The 22,119-nt window shown below is 35.6% G+C and overlaps 1 protein-coding gene across 3 annotated transcripts in view; it reads left to right on the forward strand.

The window, feature by feature from the left end:
- The first annotated feature begins 2,247 nt into the window (after positions 1-2,247).
- Positions 2,248-22,119, forward strand: part of dip2a (disco-interacting protein 2 homolog A) — a 134,697-nt gene continuing 114,825 nt past the window's right edge. Inside the window, exon 1 of one of the 3 annotated variants that reach the window (XM_073854889.1) lies at positions 2,248-2,800. In XM_073854889.1, coding sequence (XP_073710990.1) covers positions 2,683-2,800 — 118 coding nt within the window. In that variant the 5' untranslated portion in view covers positions 2,248-2,682. The remainder of the gene's footprint in view (positions 2,801-22,119) is intronic. The other 2 variants (XM_073854890.1, XM_073854891.1) reach the window with 2 other exon arrangements.

Consider the following 22,119-nt stretch of genomic DNA (forward strand, 5'->3'; position numbering starts at 1 on the left):
AAAGGTAAAGCCTCACATCTGTCACATTCTGAATGCATTATTCAACAACCGCTTGGTGATTTATCTTTTGATAGTTTGTTGTCATAAGTGTTTATATAGTCTATGGTATAGAAGTTTTTGGGAATATAAAATGAAACTGCCAGTAACATTATTTTAAAAGATGGACACAAGGGTTCAGGAAAAAAGTTTTAATTTAGGCTCATAAATACACTACACAAAGATCCTTTATTATAGTGTCATCTAGAGTCTGACAGATGTCATTACATTACAGATGTCTACTTGACTCTCTATCATTATGGGGCGGTTTCCCAGACAGGGATTAGACTAAAATAAATGTAAGAACTGCCCAAACAGAAAACAACTTGCACTGACATATCTTAAAATACACGTTTGCATCAAAATGCACAGAAGTAATGTTTTTAGTAAGGCATGTTTGTTGAAACTACTTATATTTCCTAATTAAACTAAGGCCTGGTCCTGGCTTAACCTATCAGGAAACCACCTCTTTATATGTTACAATGGCCACAAAAGACTTTGAAGCTGAAACTAAAAATGAATCTCATTCAGAATTGCAGTTTATGTTGTTACACATTTCATAAATTATCTATAGTCAGCATTTGTTTAAAAACCAAGTCTGTAAGCAATTATTTATTTATTTATAAAAAATGAATTGTCTTTTTTATTAAATACAAAACTTTAATTACAACAAAGGCAAATATATTTATTCTACATGAAGACATTGACATGAAAGGCTCAGCACAGTGTAATAAAAAAAAAAACACAATCACAAATAAATAAAAGAATCTAAAAAAATATTAAATAAATAAATAGAATCTAAATTAACATAAATAGAAAAATAAACATTGAGAGCAATATCACAATAGATCACGTTATCAAAAGATCAAGTAGCTCCATACATTTTGGCCTCTCATTTTGATTTAGGAATTTATATTTAAATATTAATACGATAAGCTGTTCTAAAATCTTTTGCAGTATTTATTTTTCATCAAAATGTGATTTAAGTTATTTTTTTTAATTTGACAAGGATATCAGGTTTGACTTGTCTTATATTGTATTATATTATATTATATTATATATAAAAATTATAAAAAGGTAAATATCTCAAAAAAGTGTAAACATGAAGTCATAAGTCTCAAGCAGTTGTGATCCAAATTTCAAGTTAAAAATGAGGTTTGTGTCACACTTTTAGTGGTTTTCCAACAACGGCCACTAGGTGTCAACGGTTTGCTGGATACTCTTGTCACAAATTAATAAATTACTGTCACTGCATTATTATTACTGCTAAAACGAAATATGAAAACTACATTCTTAAAGCTTTCCAATGATACATAGTTTTTCAACATTACTGTAGATTTATACTAGGATATAGTGTTATGAATATATAACATTTATGCATTCCTATGGGGCCACATGTAACAAAAAAAAACCTGTCACTACATTATTTCTATCATCAGATGAACTTGACAAATGAAAACTAAATTCTGAGAGCTTTCCAGTGATATATAGTTTATCAAGATTGTTTGGGTTTAGAGTAGGGGTTTAGTGTTGGAAATATGTACGTACGTAGGAACGTAGGTGGGACAGTGACATTTAGCAGGATATAAATGTTTTGAGGCGCACTCTCTTCATAAATGAATCAATGACTCTCCCTACATAATTTATTTGATCTATTCTAGAGGCTTAGACATTTCCAACTATATATAGTTTGTAGTGATAGATTAAAATTTACATCAACAATATTTAACTTATATTTAAATATTTAGGTGTCCCGTATACTATAAACTCAGTAATATATGCTATGACAACTACAGTAAAATACGCACGTGGAACTGGCTAATGATGTTTGAATGATGTTACCCGATTTGTCCACATGTTGGCAGTGTTGTATTTTTAATAATAAATCACTGACCACAGTGTCTGTATGAATAAATGGACCATGATTCATGATTGCTCGATATTTGTTGGTAAATTAATTTTTTGTAGAAGTAATTCAAAGCAAGTTCTGCACAAGATGATTTGTCCTGAACGAGTTTAAATGTTGACTGTGTCTCTGCTTTATTATACTGCACATCAACTGCATCTCTATAAACACTTTTAAACAATTTGAATATTTATATAGTATGACATATGTTTCTTTAAATTGTAAATGTATAGTTATTACGTTTTAGATGTTTATATTGTAATGATAGTTTGTTTGTTATGAACTGTTTGATATTTTCTTTGTAAATGTGATATTCAGTTAAAAGTCTGTCGTTTGTAAATCTTGTAACGAGTGGAACACCAACGGCGCGTGTGTCTCTGTGTGCTGCTGTGTGTGTGCTGTGTAGGTGAGACAGGAATCATTCACGCGCTGGAGCTGCGAGTGGTGCGCGCGCGCTCCTGTACTGCAATGGCGCTGGCGGCGCGCTGAAGAGAGTTGCGCGAGTTTAAGGAGAATTGAAACGAAAATCTTAAGTCATGCACGGCAAGTCATCGTTAAATCCGTCGTGAAGCTGAGAGCGGATTTTACATGTGATCATCTGCTCGCCGGTGAGCGGATCGCTCGATCTGTGAAGGTGAATGAAACCGCCCCAAACACGATCACATCTGCACGCGATCCACCCGCCGTGTCCAGCCGCAGATCTGAGATCAGCAGATCGTCTGCGTCTCTGAGACCGCTGGATGATTATGGCCGAACGCGGTTCCTCCGGATTACTGATGGCTTCGGCGGCGGTGACGCGCACTCTCCCGGCGGAGGTGCGCGAGAAGCTGGCGGAGCTCGAGCTGGAACTGTCTGAGGGTGAGTCGCGGATTTTCCGCCTGCAGTGCTGCCACACACCCGTCTGTCTGATATAAACATCAGCTTACATTCAGTCTGTGTGAACTGTGAGAGGTTTAAACAAAGGGTTTCATTCGTTTTATGGGTGCAGTGCGGGCAAGTTGAACTCCTTCTATCTGATGTGATAAGAGCTGATCTGCTGAGGGATCTTGAGATGATAATAAAGGTGTAATGCAGGTGTTATATCAGCAGTCAATGTCATGTATTAGTATTTATGCAGGTTCTTCAGTTTTCATGCTGACCATAATCCAGATGTTGTGATTTTAAATGGATGAATTTTCCTAGAAATATGATTTTCTGCTCAAACTCGTGTCCTTCATGAGATCTGCTCAGTCAGTATTCATGCTGTGTGTTCATTCAGACAGGAACAATAAGATCTTCTGCATGTTCTGCGCAAATTCCTTAAATAAGTCATATGTCAATGACAACTTGTCAATTCATAGATTAACACTTTTCTATCAGAGCTACATCCTTATCTTCTAATGATGTGAACCATGTGTTAGCAGAACATTAAGGAAAACAGATTGATGTTCAAATGTAGCCTACAGTTATCATCTTCACCACGTGCACACGTTAATGAGGAAAAAAATTATATCTGAGGATTGTATTCAGCATGATTCCTCAATAAACTGCTCTTGTGTGTATGAGAGTAAAGAGTTTATTATTATTACAAACATGAAAGGCTCGTTTAGATGTACCAACACTACAGGAGGAGGATGTAAATGGTCCATTAATGAATTATTCATTATTTGAATCAAATGCAAAAGATTGTGGTGTTGTTAGAACTGATTATGAGCAGAACACATTTAACTCGCAGTAGAAAAGGTTGAAATAAATTCAATTATGTTATATTATTCATTTAGTTGAGTAATGCTCTTAGTATAGCGTAATAAAGTGCTTTAGAGTAATATCCGAGTATTGTCCTTTAATCTTTTTATCTTTCACTTTACTCTCAGTAAAAACTCTTTTCCTAAAGTTATGGCTGCTTAACGACGATTAATCACAACTAATCGTTTGCCGAATAAAACTTTTGTTTACATCATATATGTGCTGTGTACAACAATTATGTATATATAAATACACACACATGCATGTATAAATTGAAGAAATATTTAAATGTGTATATGCATTTTTTATATTTATATAATTTAGCTTATATATAAATATTATACTTAATATATAAATGTTTTAAAATATTAATGCGTGTGTTTATTCATACATAATTATTACACAGAGTACAAACACATATATGATGTAAGTAAACAAAACGTTTATTCTGCAAACGATAGTCGTTATGCAGCCCTAAAAGTAACGTGTGCAACAGTTTGCATCAATTTTTTTGAGTTAAGACAACTACTTCGAAAATTAATTTCAACCAACAAAATATGTTGAGTTGTATGTACTTAGTTGAATACTCATAAAAATGACATTACGCAGCAGCCAAAAATAGTCACCTTAGTAACTTTCAATAGCAGGGGACTATTTTCAGGCAGTGCGTAATATCATTGCGCCTGCTGCTCCCGTGGTACGGCAGCAAAGTCCTTGATTATTACGCCAGTTTGAGAGTATAGTTCCTAGCCATATCGGCCTAGAAAATCACAACTTTTAATTTTCTATCTGTCTTATGTTGCGTGTACACCAGCCGTGGTAGAGTCGGCAAAAACGCGCTATTCATGCGTAGTTGGACGCTTGAACATTTGAGTTTACTCGCTTCATTCGCACATGAAAGCGCGCATGAAATCCTAGTTATTCGAGACATTCACAGGGAAATCCCCATCATGGGAGGGGCTTCTGCGACTCTGCTGAGACTCTGCTCGCTTCCTGTAGTCTTGTCACTACCACAGCAAGGTTACCGCAGCGCGGAAATCCGCCGAAGTTCAGATTTTTCAACTGCCGCGTTTCCTGCGGAAACGCTCAATTTGCACCGCGTGTACCGCGCCGCAGGATACCTAATCGCGTCTTTGCATTGACTTAATATGCAAATCAACCACGCTTGCCGCCTTTACTGTGGCTGGTGTAAACGCAGCATTAGTACACGATGTAACTACAGAAGAGTCAAGTTTTAAATAGGAAAAATATCGAAACTCTTTCTTTATTTTTGAGCGCGATGCTAAATGGTCTAATCAGATTCAATGGATTGTGATAAGCTATGCTAAAAGCGGTAGCGCCAGACCTATAGATTGGCTGAATGGATTCCAAAACGGTAAAAATAAAATGTTTAACTTTAGTTTAGGGGACCTGGAAAATGAGTAAATTTTCAAAAAAAGTGGAGTGTCCTTTTAAAATCAATAAATCAATTATTTAGACTCTTACCAATGCATTAAATTAAGTAGTGGCGACAGATCCCCCTGAATTATTTTTTTATCTTCTGCTAGCAGCACCAAACTGGAAAAAGCTAATGATTGTTGATTGTGTTTTCTTTGATGTTTTCTCCAGACATTAATGAATCGATCAAATTTGCCTGTAAACATTATATGTGTGTTACGCGACACCCAGGCAGTGATGTTCTGACCCATAATGCATTAGATGAGCTGTGGGACTTCAGTACCAGACCTAGTTTCACTTCTGCAGCTGGCTTTAAAAGGGAGTGAATGTAAAACAGAGGCAGCGGTGTCACCAGTATTATTCTGACTTCAGTACTTAACATTATATTTCTTTGCGCTGTTTCCTAAATATGTACATTTACCTAAGTCATAATGGTGTATTTTTAAACATTTTCACGTGTAAACTACACAAACAGCGGGGTCACTGAAAATGACCGAACCCCGTCCGCTTCCTGTTTGTGTGTGCGTCACTTCCTGTCCTGCACACTCTCTGATAGCCATTGTTTTCCTTGAGTATTTATTTGCTTATGTCACCATGTCCTGCTCAAACCAGACCATACACGAGCCTTAGTATCACTTTACACAACATATTGCTCATAACCCTCTCAGTTAGTGTTTTATTTAGTAACCCAATTCAAGATGGTTTGTTAACTTAGCATAGCACAGATGATTTGGGATTCTGGAGAGGTTGCCCGCTGTCGTCTCTGCTCGTATTAATGTGAACGAGGATGTTTTATCTCTTACCTGCTTGCAGTAGTATCATTTACAGCAGTGGTGAAGGTTACTGTAACCTCTGTGTGTTCATCTTATCACTTGGATAAGACTGACTTCATCTTGGTCTGTATTCTGTTTTCACATGATATGATAGTGAATATATATGTCATGTGTTGTCTGAGAGGAGACGGCTCTGAACCCAGCTGAGAGTGAGATGAAGAGGTGATGCACACAGATTTATATACAGTCCTCTCGTCTCACTAAATGCTTTAGATTGCATAATCATGCTCATCCACTTTGTTAAATAACTTCATTTATGTTATTAGTGTCTTGAAGTTTGTCAGTTTGTTTTGCTATTAGGATGAGTTTTATTCTAGCGTGTATTAATGCATGTCAAAACTCTCATTCTTTTGCTATGTATGAATATAGAGAATATAAAGAGATTGTTTATAAGGCCAAAGTTGAATGTATGCTGTCAATTTGAACTTTCCTGAAACTGACAGCTGCATGTAATTTGACTGACCTCAATCTAAAAAAAAACTGAAGATGAAGGGCAGAGATGATGAGTAACACTGAGGATTATTCTCAATTTACTTCAGAGATTTTAATAGGAATAAAACTTCAAATGCAGGATAAATCTCATCCAGTCCTTGAAGTGATATTGATTATCACTTCACCTCGCTTCTTTAACTAGCTGTAAACCAGCAAACCTCCCTTTTGTTAACCAGTTTTATTTGGTTGAGCAGCATCTGTCGCTATACCTGTCCACCAGTACTAACCAGCAAGCAGTTCATGCTGTTGGCTGTTTTTAGCAGGAAGTTATATTTTCCTACTACTGTATGTATCCAGTTGTATCCTATGTAGGGCTGCAACTAAAGATTATTTTCATAATCAATTAATCGACTGTTTTTTTTACAATTAATCGACTAAAACCTAAATATTTACTCAATTAGATTTTTCACTTATTATAGCAAAATAAGGCAGTAAATTATTGGATTCACTTGTAGAAGTGTACTTTTAAAAGTGCAAAAGCTAATATAATCTTATGTATTTTTATATTTTAAGCCTTAAATTAAAAAAGTTTGTGCAGCTTTTAAATAGTTAAACATCTTTAAATGTCAAATTATTAACAAACAAAATGAATTGGGTCTTTAGGGATGTGATGGTGAGGAAATTTTGCCACAGATTAATAAGCTCATTTTAATCTTCAGCTTTAGATCTTGATGAGACTCAACATCATTCATTATTAACAAAATAAATAAGCCATATGATATTAAAGTGATATATATTTAAATATATAATAAAAACCTTGATTTCCCTCTTACTTTAAAGGCACACCATGGAACTTTTTGGCCACTGGGGGTGCTAGAAATTTATTTTTCATGTCTAGCGCCCCTAGAGGCCACAAGCGCCGCAGCACTGTCGCAAAGGAAAAGAAGACAACTCTTTAGGTCACAAAGTGTCTTAAAGGGGAATCGAACCCGGATTGCCCGTGTCCTAGGTCCATGACGCCACCACGGCGCCACAATGTCACGTCATATAAATCTCTCTCTAAACTCTCCAAGTAGCCTCCAGTAAAATTCACATAAAAAATACTGTTTGGGCACCAGACAGGACTTATATATGCAAACAATATAACATTACTTATTAGTACAAAAGCATGAGGGCCAAGTCAGCATCGGTCAGAAACCCCTCCTCCTTCTTTAGTTCACGCCAGCGAGCGAACGCTGGCCCTTCCTTTTATTCTGTCACTATCCCGTTTTCTCTTTCTGGTATCCTCTGACAAAACCTTGGGTTTCTTTTTCTTAGTTGCTGCTTCGGCCATGACAAAAACATCAGGAAAATAAATAGTTGCGCTCTCACGTCCGAATTTAAGCAAGTGACATATGCCGTAAAGCAGATTTTTGTAGTTTTTTGTTTTGTGCTCGGGTTACTACCCGAAACCTCAAGCGTAAAAGTACGAGTAAAAGCGATACAGAACCCGTCAGGCTATGGTAGACATGTCATTTAACCTATTTTAAGTCGATGTACCATCACAAGGGTCTTGAAAATATATTTTGAAGGTTGAAAAACTACAAAGTGTCACTTTAATACTGATGCTTAGTTATGGTTCAATACTATTTTAACTAATTTACAATTAAATTAAACAATTAAACAAATACAAACTCATTTATATTAAAGAACGAAATGAAACCTTTATTAACCAGCGTTCATTTGCGCTTTTGATTCTGTCATTGTCCTGTCAGGGTTGCCAAATTCGCGTATCAAAACCAGCCCAATGGCATTTCAAAATTAGCCCAAAAGCATCTCAAGACTATTCACAGCTCAAATACCAACAACCAATGAACCAAATCCTTACATCTCTAACCCGCAGAAAAACATCAAGCTGCTAAAACAGTTTAAAAGAAGCCCAATTTAGATCTCCACCGAAAGACCTGGCAACGCTGCCTTGTTTTAAACAAGCTGGTTGCACGGTGAGAAAAACATGCAGCTCGAAAAATAAAGTGCCTGGATTTGAGCACGCAGCTCGCCATGTATAAAGAAACCGTGCATGACTTTAATTATAAGCGCACAGTGCACTGTATGAAGTGCACAGTGGTGCGGGAGCATGTGACGACACAGACCATTTAGTCAATAATGAAATTAATTGACAACGAATTTCATAATCGATTATTATCGGTTTCATCGATTAGTTGTTGCAGCCATAATGTACACTGTTCTGGAGCCAGTATTGACGGCCCAATTTCAGTATTATTAATGCTCTAAACAATTTAAGCCACTTTTCAAGCTCCCATACAAACTCATGTCAGTTTATAGATCTCTTCAGCTTAACAGAGTAAAGTCACAGTCACAGGTGTCTCAGGATTTCAGTGATACCCATCAGCCAGTAGAGACATGATATGCTTGCAGCATGATATTAAAATACACAGTGACAGCACCTCTGAGGTTTGCATTTACAACGACTGTCACAATCGTCTGTTTTTAATAAGACACGGTTACTCGTGGACATCTTCAGACTGGCGGTGATAAGACGATGTAGCCGTGTCCAGCAGTGTAACGGGGTTGAGGTGTTTAAGACGTGTACAGAATGACTATGAGCGTGATCTGTCTGCTGTGGGAGGGTTTAGGAAGAAGATGAAACGATGTTGATGTCCATTACAGATCAGCCAGCACAGCAGACATCAGAACTGAATAGTTTGAGAGAAATGGATGAAGATGACTTCAGTCCTGATGTTCTCTCTCATATGAAAGGTGCTGTGACCCTGACGCACTGCAGATGAGTCGATCTGTTGCCATCGATACGGATCAGTGCTGGACTGATGGGGTTTAAACCACTGCACATGCGGAGTTGTTTTGTAGGAAGATGGGAGGTTTCTTGTTGGTTATTGTTGGCTTGTTGCTCTTTGCTCATCACTGGTCATCAACACTGGTAAATTCCCATACTGTGGCCATACTCATAGTGGTTGGATGAAGCAGTAAATTCATCCAGTTTTACATTCATTGAGTTTATTCAGCATTGAGTAAAGCCGCAGTACAGACTGGAATGTGATGTTGCAATGTTAAAAGCTCTTCTTAAAGTCTTTATAAAATTATGGTTGTGGGATGGGTCTCACATGAGTTTTTGTCTTCATTAACATTAGGTCGACAACAGAAATAATTGTTTGAATTAGACATCAAATACAGCATGTTCACGGACTAAGGTTCATTAAGAAAAGTAAAACCTGATTATAAACACACACGAGTGATTCTCACGAAATCCAGATTTTTAAAAAAAAGCCCTTGAAGCCAATTTTTTTGCACAGATATTAGATTAAGGTCTGAACTTACTATAACCGTTTTTTAAAGGATTAAAAAAAAAATTCCTATTGAATTATTTACATTTTTTAGATTATCATTATCAAAAATTAATATTACCGCAACATGATATTACATTAAGTATATGCATTTACAAACTCATGTTTCGGTAATGAGAACTAAAAAGTTGTCTAGGTACTATACAAAATCTCAACTTTTATCTGAAGAGAAAAAAATAAGAACTGCTTACCTGGTAGCCTTCTTGAGTGTCACAGTCAATTATGTCCCTTACAACAATTTTTTTTTGAAAATGTTAGTTCCTTAAGGGCTTAAACAATGATTGAAAACTGTTGCGGAGGATGAGAAAATTGGTCTTGGACACATTTATATTCCTTATTGTGCCTACATTTACCAATGATCACCAAATACCACATGTTTCTTTACTGTAAATGTTTATAGTATAACATGCACTAAAGCTTTTTATTTTTTTGATTTTTTAATTATGAACATTTCCATGTCAAAGAACTCAAATCCAGTCATGGATGGACATGTTGCGGTAATGAAACTTTTCCCTTAAATGCGGAAAAAACAACAAAATTGGTTTGTATGATGTCATTTGAAATCGTGTGTGTGTGTGTGTGAGTGTGTGTGTGTGTTTACTACTTGCAGTGCCTGTGTTCACTAATCACTGGGATGGGGATAAATGCAGAGGTCACATTTTATTTTTACTTGATTGTAAGTAATTAAATATTGGTATTGGCACAGAAGTTTTGAATCGGGTGCATCACTAGGGAGGAACATATTGAATGGCTTGTCCTTTGTTTATACTGTCAATGTGATTTAGTAAGCTGGTAAAACATTTCTACCAGCTATTACTAGCTAGTGGCAGGTGGCATTGGTGGACAAATTATCTTGCCTTATAGCCTTATTGTTTAGGGCAGGGGTGGTAGGCAACATCGATCCTGGAGTGCCAATGTCCTGCAGATTTTAGCTCCAGCTTTAATAAAGCACACCTGAACAACTTATCAATGTCTAAAAAGACACCTGAAAACTACAGGTAGGCGAGGTTTTATCACGGTTGGAGGCGCTAAAATCTGCAGGACGTCGGCACTCAAGGACCGGTGTTGCCTACCCCTGTTTTAGGGGATAAGATTTGCATCTGCATCATAAAGATGAAACAGTATAAAACTTTACCTCATGGTTAAAGTGACCAAAATCACCACGATTATCAATATTAGCATGGTTTTGTGAACAATTCTAGAAATGTAAAAAAAGTACTGATGCAAACCAAATTTTAAATTGATTTTACATGTAAGTGCACTTTTGTTTGCATAGACCTCAAATAAAAAACATCATTATTCATGGCACATTTAGGGTTGTGAGATAAATGTTCATCTAGTTTAAATAAAACTTAGGTGAGTAAATCAGATTTTCATATAAATACAGGACAAATCAGCAAGTCATTTGTCTGTGTATGTTGTGAAAATCAGGTGAAATTTATGACCCAGGAGTAAAACTGCATGACACCTGTGCTCACAGCAGTCACTGAAGAAACAAACAGAGCTTTAAACTCATCAGATCACATCCTTTAATGGAAAATGAATAGAAAAGACAGATCTGTCTAAAGAAATATTAAGTAAACGTGTCAGTACAACTAGATTTGGATTTAAATTCCGTCAGTGAAGCACTGTCATCACAAACACCTGGGAGCAGACGTGAAAATAATGTGTTTGTCTCACATAATATTATTGTTTGAATTGTTTGATGCTGGGCAGGGGTGAGAATGGCAAACCGTAATTAAAAAATGATGCGATAAAACTAACCAGTGGATATTTTAATCACAGTTAACTATTAAACCGGTAATCGTTACATCTCTACTGCATCAATATTATTTTTGGTTCATTTGACAGTAAGAGAATGTCTGGACAATTGAAATGTGTATCTGTTAAGATGTGATTTTGTAAAGTGCATTAGCATACAGATAATGTTAAAGATCTTGAAGATTGACATCACACTTCAGATGAACTTTCTCTTCCTGATATTCCAGTTAGATGACTGATCATAGATTATTGAGCTCATGTCTGTATGTCAACACATCTGTAAAGATCTCATTTCACTTTACTTCAGAAATCTGTTGCCTGCCTGAAATGATTAAATAATGCAACTCATATTTTCATGCCTTTGGTTTGACATGCATGAATAAAATGACACATTTTATATGTGGACTGACTTGAGAAGTTTCTTTTATAATGCTTTTTAAGTAATAACATATAAATAATGAACATGTAGTGTATAACACAAAGGCTTGACTGCTTATTTTTACACTAAGCACTACCAAAGGGTGAAGTCTGAATGTGCTATAGTTTTAGTCAAGAGATCATGTGAGATCCACGGCTGCTGGGGGTTGTGAAGAGATTCGAGTTTTGAGAAGGTCATATATATTCATGCTTGTTTCTGAGTTTTACAGCACACAATCCACAGATGTACATGTGTGTTTGTGAGAGATTGTGTATGGTTATTTTTTCTGTTTGATCTTATCCCGGGTTGTGTTACATTTTACTTATGGCTTTCTTTCAGTCAAACTTCGGTCTTTCATACCATAAGATTAAATATCAGTAATAAATGAAGTGCACTATAATGAAGAAATCAAGAGATTTGTTGCTTCTGCCTGGTGTTTATTTGATGTTACATCATTTCAACATATCACACTTGATTTTCTCACTGAATTGTGTGTTTGATTGATCAGTAATATCTGTAATGTCATCACATCTGTTTGTAAAGTTACAGAATGGTTAGTGTTATACTACCTAGATCTACCTTATTATATAGACATCATCTTCTAATCATCTTCTCATACAGTCGTCTTGTTTGTTTGAAGATTTTAAATTTTCTGTAGCTGTTTTAGATATAATAAATGGCAGAAATACAGATCAAGAGAAATATAGACTCTTTCTCTCTCTCTCTCTCTCTCTCTCTCTCTCTCTCTCTCTCTCTCTCTCTCTCTCTCTCTCTCTCAGGAGGATTTTGTGCTCTTGAAGAAGACAGAGGCAGTATTTTATATTGGATTGATTTATTGTTGGCATGAGACCCATGAACAGATTGCTCGTGCACATTTTAATTTCACTTCCAGTATCCTGCATTGGCTTTCAGTTAACAGGGTTGAGAGGAGATTGAACACACGCTTTTATATTTAATAGTTTTTTCCTCAAGACTAAAACTACACAAGACTTCATGAAAACATGCTAAAGCTTTATTGTTTTTGTCAAGATCCCTTTTGCAGAAAGTAAAATATGCTTAAAATGAATATAGGCAGCTTTTCAACTTATCATCCAACCCATTTGACCATTTAGGTTGTTTGTCCATTCCTCCAAATTTGACTGACAGAAACGTTTACTAAATTATCACCTCTACCGGCAGCAGATGAAATTGTAATAAATTTGGTTTGAAATGGGGTATGATTTTGCAATGATAACATGCATGTATTGCAATATGATTTTCTATTTAAACTACTAGGAGTCAATTTTGTAGTACACATTACATATAACATACCCATTTACTTTTTATATAAAATCACTTAAAAAAGTACAAATATTCCAAGTGAAAGGTCAAATGATCGATTTATATGAAATTTTCGATTTATCGCTCAAAACCGCCGCCAGAAGAAGCCAGTTTTGATTGTGAAATATCATTGGCTCTCATGACCGATTGCGCCATGTTTAAATGTTACTGTTTATGTCTGAATGAGCTCTGATTATGTGCACTGCATTCACATAGTTTCTTATATGAAGTGATGTTATGACTTGTATAACTTATGACAAGTTGCAAGCAGCGCAAGTTGGTTCAAAAATTTTATACTGTTGTTTATTGGTTTATTCATGCAATAAATACCTGTGACTACTTTACTTGCGTGTTATATGGTTGAGAAGTGGTTGGTTTTAGGGTAGGGGTATTGTTAGATGCTCCAAAATATCCTTAAAAGCATAAATATTTATGAAACCATTTTTTATTTTACAAATGCTGAAAATGAAATGCGTCTAATCTTGACGCATAAAGAAAACAACCTGAAACGTAACCACATGTTGTATTAAGCTGCTGGCCGTTACAGAGCGCTTATCCTTTAAAAGTTACTTTATGTCAGGGGTCTTCAACTCTTCTTTAAGGGCCAGATTTTAAAATCTTTAATATATTTTTTACTTTTACCTATTATATATTATTATTATATATGTTATAACTTATGTTGTTTTTGATATTTTTTGTTATAGGTGATATATATTTAAAAACATGCATTTTAAAAAAAGATGCACACATGTTGTATCCAGTATTTTGCGTTTTAATTACTGAAAACTCATATTTTATTTTTTATATTTGAAAAACAATTGCAGTTTAAAATTGCAAGAGAAATATGTTAATAGCACAAAAAAGTGCAAGTGTAAGTAATCAGCACATATATTTTTGAAAAGCACTAACTGTAACGCAGAGCTCTTAAATTTCTTTTGTTTATAACCGTTTAACTTTTACACATTGTTACATTTCAAGTCTTCACAACATATTAGTCTTCTACTAATAACTAAAATTGCACTTCATGTTTTCTTTTTTAATATAATAAAGATATAGGCTAAACGGCCTTTCCATTGTAGACTACATTCGAACACAACTGTCAGAGTTCGCCCCCTAGTGGTCATAAAAAATTCAGTTTAATCGTAAATCCTTGTCAACTTGGGGGAGCTCATTCCAGTGCAGGAGCTTTTAATCTATGAATATATTTAGAGTTAATAATATATACTTATAATTATATACTAATAATATACTAATAATAGTTCATCATTTACTTATCAGTAATCAATCGTTTTTAAAGGATTCAAGTGTTACTGATAAAGTTAAACAAAAATGGATTAATAATTTTTATCTTGCACACAGTGTTTTAATTGGAACGCACAGAAATACATCACTTCCGGTCGGGCGTGTCACATGCGGTGTAGTCGCACAAGTTTTTTTTATGCATCCAAAAATAATGCACCCACAGGTGGTTGGCACCCCACGCAGCCCCTTTCTGACTTTCTGACATTTGGTTCATCGGCCATAATTTGTCAAGTACAGTGGAAAGGCAGCTTTAAAGTAACCGCACTGATTTTAAATCAGACAAAGATGACCGGTGGGCCGGATAAAGATGATTGGAGGGCCACTTTTGCCCCGTGGACCACCAGTTGACTAGCCCTGCTGTACGGTGTAATTCATTTATTAATAATATTATGATTAGAAAATAATAACATATAAACTGATCATCTACATGTTACAGGTATTTTAATATGAACTTATCTTCAAAGATTATCAGTTACTTAAATGTGATAGTAAACATTTAAACACTGAAAAAAATGATTCATTGAATTTAATCAATTTTTTTAAGGTAAGTGGTTGCAATCAATTTATTTAAGCTACATTTAAACAAAAAAGATTAGTAAAGTAAAATAAAATATAAAACTTTTGTTTAAATGTAGCTTAAATAAATTGATTGCAACCACTTACCTTAAAAAAATTGATTAAATTCAATGAATCATTTTTTTCAGTGAACTTGTTAAAAGTCTGTATCTGCAGTTAGGGCTGGGTTTCGATTCAAATTTCAAGAATCGATTCGATTCCGATTCTCAAGATCTTGAATCGATTATCATTGTTCGATTCGATTCGATCCGATCTGATCCGATCTTTGAGATTTAGATAAGTGTTTTTGAAAAAAGCCCAAAATGGTGCCAGATAGGGGTGCATGGAATGACCAAAAATCTATTCCATGAGTCATTTTATCAGTTTATTTCATGGTATACATGTTTTTCAGTTTTTTGGATTATAAAAATGTGCAGTTATTTGCCACTCACTATAGCTTTTAACTGCTCACCACAGTTTTAAAATATGGACAATTTAAAGTTAATAATGTTAAAGTGGAAATGCCCAGAGGATAACAACAGATTAAGTCTTGATAGACAGAATCTTGTTTTTAATTGAGTTATTAATTTTATAGACTATTGAAGCTATAGTATGCATTGTATTTTGTATTTATGCATACATTACATTAAAAATAGGCAGTATGTAAAATGAACAGGTATAAATGTATGCACAAACCTACAGACAGGATAAATACCTGTATATGAGAGACGGAGCTCTTTATAGATATTATGACGGGTGCTATGATGTGATGAAGTCTGTTTTAAGGTCTTGACGCTCTTTACTTGCGTCTCTTTCTCGTCTTTCTGAACAAATATGTTTGTACTATAAGCAAATTAGGCGTCAAACTACATCGCTCCAGCAGCGCACGTGTCACTGATATAAACGCGAGTTTTGTCTTCAGAAACCTTTACAACATAGTTCAGAAACCTTTACAACTATTAGCATTATTATGTGTAAGAAGAACTCTTTATTTGGCGACCCGTTGCACGCGCCTCAAGAAACCTCTGCCCGTCAGAGACCGGCTGCATGAGCACAGAGGGGGCAACCCTATATCACGCAAATGCGTGACTGTTTCACGTATGGACCAACGTGGAGGGGCCAGTTTTGCCCGCGTTTGGGCGTGAGCATGTCACGTTTCCTTTTTGTGTCGCTTTCACGTTTTGGTTGCTCAACTTTTTTGTCCTGTTTTCAAACCATTTTCGCTCCGGTTTAGGGTTAGATTTGGTGCTTTTGTTATATGTCACTTTATGTATTTGTCACTTTAAGTATTGGTTTATTTTAAAAAAAGATACAAGACTTATTCTTTTATATTTTCTAAACTTTAACCAATTGTCCCCGACGTTGGGGTTAGAGTTTGTTTAGGTAAGGATGTCATTTTATGTAAATCTAACCATAAACCGAAGCGACAATGGTAAGAAATTAGGACAACAAAGTTGAGTAACCAAAACGTGAAAGTGACACAAAAAGGAAACGTGACATGCTCACGTTCAAACGCGGGCAAAACGTGTCATTTTCACGTTGGTCCATACGTGAAATAGTCACGTATTTGCGTGATAGGGGGAGAGAGAGAGAGAGTTTCGCTGGAGACCCGCGGTGGATTCACTGCATGGCGCTTATTATAAAAATTACACAAATAACTCGTTCATTTGTTATGAGTGGATTATTTTACATGTAGATCGCAGCTTAGAGCGTTTCTAGAGTTTTCAAAACAACCGCTTGCTTAACGTTCCTGACCGCTATGTTTGTTGTTTTAATGTCCTTCCACCTCGCGCGCATGCGTGAATTCAATGACGCGGCAAGTTTAAGTTATTAATTATTAAATCGATTCTCTAAGTTACGGATCGATCTTTAGAAATTAACATGAGAATCGATTCAGAATCGGTGAATCGATTTTTTCAACACAGCCCTATCTGCAGTCAGGTTTTGTGCAGTCATTGATTTGTTTTTTAGTCTTTACATTTATATTTCTCAATAAGTCATGAATGTTTGGGCAATGGGTGATGTGTCTGATTTCAGACCATGTGTTGTTTTGGATGGTTGTCAATATGACTCTTGTGATGTCAGGCTCTGGGTTCAGTCTGGTCTGTACTAATACAGAAGGCATGATGTGAACTGAAGACAATCACCTGACATTAGTTTATGGAGTATAATACCACATCTCTTTGTCTGTGTGAATAGAGCAGGAGTTTTGTTATAAACAATGACCCGCTGAGATGTTTCTTCACAGTTTATAAGAATATAATACGAGGAATGGCCGTGTGACCTCAGGTCAGTTCAGCAGATGCTTTGTGAGTTTCACAGATCAGTGTTTCTAAAGCCTGTAGAGGTTTATACCCTGAATGTTTAATTGATCAGATTTCACATTGAAGAATAGGTTTACATGTAAACCAACACATATCTTTATGAACTCTAAAGCTGGCATGTGTGAAGTAGGGGTGTCCTCGACTAAGGATTTACATATTCGAATCAGAATTGTCGAATCTTTCCATAGTCGACCGATAGTCGAATCATATCTATGTTTGTCTGCATGGGTTGGGAGGGGGCCAGACCAGGTACAAATTGGTAACTTTTATTTTCTTTCACAAGCAGCACACATAAACAACTTTCGGTTAAAGTGACCAAAACTGTCTTTCAAGTGATGAACGAAGACAAAACTGACGATGCATTTATATATTTATTTTTTTAAGGTAAAATATATAAGGCAACATTTGTTTATTTATTCCTCATAACATTTTAAAGCCACGATCTACAGAACATCACACAAAAATACATTTTGATAACTAAACCTAAAAAAAAATAACAAAGGTGATTCTGCCTTGGAAACCCCGGCTACAATTAAGTGTTTTTATTTAATTTGGAGATATAGTGCGTCAAAGCAGTCATGACCAAAAAAAACCCGACAAATGAGAAATGACAAATAATTTATGATTGTGACTGTATGATAAAAACGAATCTTTATTTACAATTCATTAAACGTAAATTTATAACAAGAGAAACACTGAAATGAATGATTTTATAGACAATACGCGTTATTATTTACCACAGAAAAACCTGCTTGCTTGCTCTGACTTTGATCATCTCTGTATTCACTTTAGATACAGAAAGACCGGATGATATTATTTATTTCAGGAATCTCTTTGCTATCATTTAAAAGTGAACACCAACCATAATATTAAATCACAAGAAAGACATTCGTGTCAGGCAGAAATAGGTTCGGTGCAGATAGTTTCCGTTTCATCACCGAATTTTAAAAAAACGGCTTACCTGTTTTGTAGTGTAACTTTTGACAAGATAACCAAAATGTATGATAAATACATTTTAAAAACGTATACCCGTCGAAAAACATCCGTTTTTTAATGTTTAGTTTGATGAACTCCTAAATATAAGACGCAGATCACCTAGCCCGTTCGGCTAAATTACATGCGCAAGCATGGCCAGCACGCAATAGCGCAACATTGATACAATGAAAAGCTATCCAAAATTTACAGACTTAAATTAGATCAGAATTTACGTTTATAATAGATACATTTTTTAAATAAAATTAGGTCAGAAGTAACAAAGTGCATAATAAATATGCAAAGTGCCTCAAGAGCACAGAAACAAAACACAAGCCAAATAGATAAATCAGATAACCCAGAGTGATTTATAAATAAAATAAAATAAATTATTAAAAGAATAGAAAAGTATAGCCATAATATAATTGCCAGCTTTGTCTTTTAAATGTAGAAACAAAAAGGCAATGGTTTACTAAAGAAGAAACCTCCGTGTAGCCCGGTCACAGGGGATTTTGGATTTATTAAGGCATTTTAAAAATAATTATTGAAAGCTGTTAATGCACATATTATTTGCAGCATTATCATAATATGCTGTATATTAATATATTGGGAGAAAGCTGTTATATGTGAAATCAGATAATGTGTTCACCCGTATACGGCCAAAATTAAATGATCCTCATTTCATAACACATCTGCGACGATTCGACTGTGAGATTGGTAGTCGAATCAGGCTTCTCCTATCGATGCATCGAATCTTCGACTATTCGGGGTCACCCCTAGTGTGAAGATTTTCTCCTTGTGAGAAATTTGTGGAGGTCCAACCAGCACTCAGATGGCTTTTGTGTTTGAGGTCTTTTCAATGTTCAACAAAGAAAATCCATTAACAGACCATAAAACACAGCTGGACTCTAAATAATGTGTCTAAACTCAGCCATGACTGTCTGAAGTCATTCTCACTCATCTGTGTGTGTGCGTGCATGCGTGCGTGTGTGTGTGTGTGTGTGTGTGTGTGTGTGTGTGTGTATGTGTGTGTGTGACATTGCCAAGAACTGGGTTAACCAGAAAACTACAGCTATATTTTAATAAGTAACTGGTAATCTAATCTCATAATTCTATTAAAACACATTCTTTTAAGTTATTCAATCGTGTAGGACCTGTACAGTTAACTGTTAGTTAGAAACCTAGTAGAAAGAAATACTTGTAAACTAGAGTAAATAGTAGTGCAGGGTTTCACGGTGTTGCAGTATTGCCATTGCATCACTAAAATGTGTTATTTTCAAATGTCTGCATATAGAAACAACACAGCTTATACCTTGAAAACGGTATCACATAAAATTTTAGTGGTTTTGAAACCTTGACTCTTTAAAACCTCGGTATACCTTGAAACCGGTAAACGGCCCTAGCCCCTACCCCAATAGAATCTGGATCAACTTTTGATAGACCCGCCCCACACATACGCAACCCTGGCAACGATGTAGTTTAGTAGACACGCCCCTTACTGCTGATTGGCTACAAGTGTGTTTTGGTAGTTGGCCCGACTCCCTTCCAAAGTGTTTTTTAAAAATCACACACAATGCCGACATCTCACACAAGGCTTTAACTTGCATATAAACATTTATTCCAAGATATTCATCGTATATCGTTTTTTCCCCCAAAAAAGTCAAAAAATATATTTTAAAATATACAAGTTTCCTTTAGAAACAGTGGTGTGATTTGATTTCTCATGATGTCTTATGTAGGTCTATCACACAGGAGTAGACCGGGGAAATGGGTTCACACAAAACCAATAGTCAAATATTCATGTGTAGACCTGAGGAATGTGTGGAGTCAGCACGACAGAGTGCAAACACTTCAAACCTTTACAGCCCCGATCCCTCACTACTACTGCTTGAAGACAACACTGAGAAAATAAAATACTTAAAGGGTTAGTTCCCCCTTAAATGATAATTTATCATAAATCACCCCTTTGTCAGTCTAAACCACCAATTGTCTTCAGAACACATTTTTAGATATTTTTTGATGAAAACCGGGAGGTTTCTGTCTGTCCGATACATAGAATTCAGTTTGAGTTTCACAATCAAACATCTGACGTCACCTGCTAACATAGTTGCCATAGTCGCACAGAATACGCTGGCAAGTAATTTGTGCATTTATATGGGTGGTTATTGTTTACAATATTTGCATAATGGCTTCAATAAAAAAGGAATAAACTAAAACTTTGGTAAATCTAACTACAGAGTCCAGTCATTGTTTTGGTCTGGATCACATGTGACACCTCTGCTGTCTCTCTCTAATAACACCTGACAGAAACCACATACTGAAGACATGAAACCGCTGTAGTTTGTGTAATTATGGGTTTTCGTCTGTCACTATCTTTCCTCATAGTGTTATGTACATTGACTGTTGTGGTCAGATGATGTCAGGAGATTGACAGACAGTCATTTAATGCTTCTCTGCATCTTATTTTCTATAAGACCAATTATAATCTTAGTCAAGGTTACTTACACTTTAGTACTTTAGCTTTCTATTATTTCTGTCCTCTTTCTGACCTTTAGAACGGAACAGGCTGTTAGTTTGTATTACTCTACATTTTAAAGCGGATGTTTCACAAGACTTTTTTGAGTTGAATTAAGCGATATTGCTTAATTATCTCTATGACATTTTGAGCTAAATCTTCACATACATACTCTGGGGACACCAAAGATTTATTTGACAACTCAAAAAAGTCAACAGTACGACGGCACACGTTTGAAAAACGAAAACTAGAAAACAACAACGGAGTTATTTTAAAAGCCTCTTTGTTTGAGAACTACTTCTTCCGCCACAGATTTGAGGGCTGCCAGAATTCCTTTCGGCTGCTTTGAATCTCATAATAACTCAATGGACGGATAGGCGTTTTTTAATATTAACGTTTCTTGGTCACAAAGTGTAGTTTTAAGATGTCTGTGTTTTTCTATTCAGAGATGAGCCTGTTTAGGACCTCCATTCACTAGGTGGCGGAATGATACGAAAGGTGAAGCGGTTACAGTGCCGTTATCAGTACAATATCACATAGCTCTTAGCCAATCAGATTTGAGAACCAGAAAGAACTGTTGTATAATTTATTATAACATGTTAAAATTGCCACTTGAGCAAAAATGTGCAGTTTTGTGTGTTTCCTTTTAAATGCAAATGAGCTGATCTCTTCGCTAAATAGCAGTGCCGTGGTTGGATAGTGCAGATAAAGGGGTGGTATTATCACAAGAGGAGCCAAATATCAATGACCTATTTTTTCACATGCTTGTGGAGAATGGTTTACCAAAACTAAGTTACTGGGTTGATCTTTTTCACATATTCTAGGTTAATAGAAGCACTGGGGACCTAATTAGTATTACTTACACATGGAAAAGTCATATATCATATATCCCCTTTAAGACTTACCTATGGTTAACCTGTTTGTATATAACATGAGTAACAAAGGTTACCTGAATAGCCCATCCCTGAATAATAGTCTTCAGCATCAGTGCTGTCTGTAAATGGGTGCAGGTTCAAGTTCACCTGCTGCAAAGTGAAAATAGATGAAAATGACTTGAAATCGATCTTGACATACAGTATTTAAGGTTTTGTGGTTGTGTGTTGTTGTAATATTACTTTATGTTGTGTAGTTACTTGAGGCAGCCATTAAATATCAGTGTGTAATGTTTAAGAGTTTGACTGGATCTGCATTGTACATCAAACTACTTCATTTCAAATGACT

Source organism: Misgurnus anguillicaudatus, chromosome 17 (genome assembly GCF_027580225.2).
Source record: "Misgurnus anguillicaudatus chromosome 17, ASM2758022v2, whole genome shotgun sequence".
In the NCBI taxonomy this organism is placed as follows: Eukaryota; Metazoa; Chordata; class Actinopteri; order Cypriniformes; family Cobitidae; genus Misgurnus; species Misgurnus anguillicaudatus.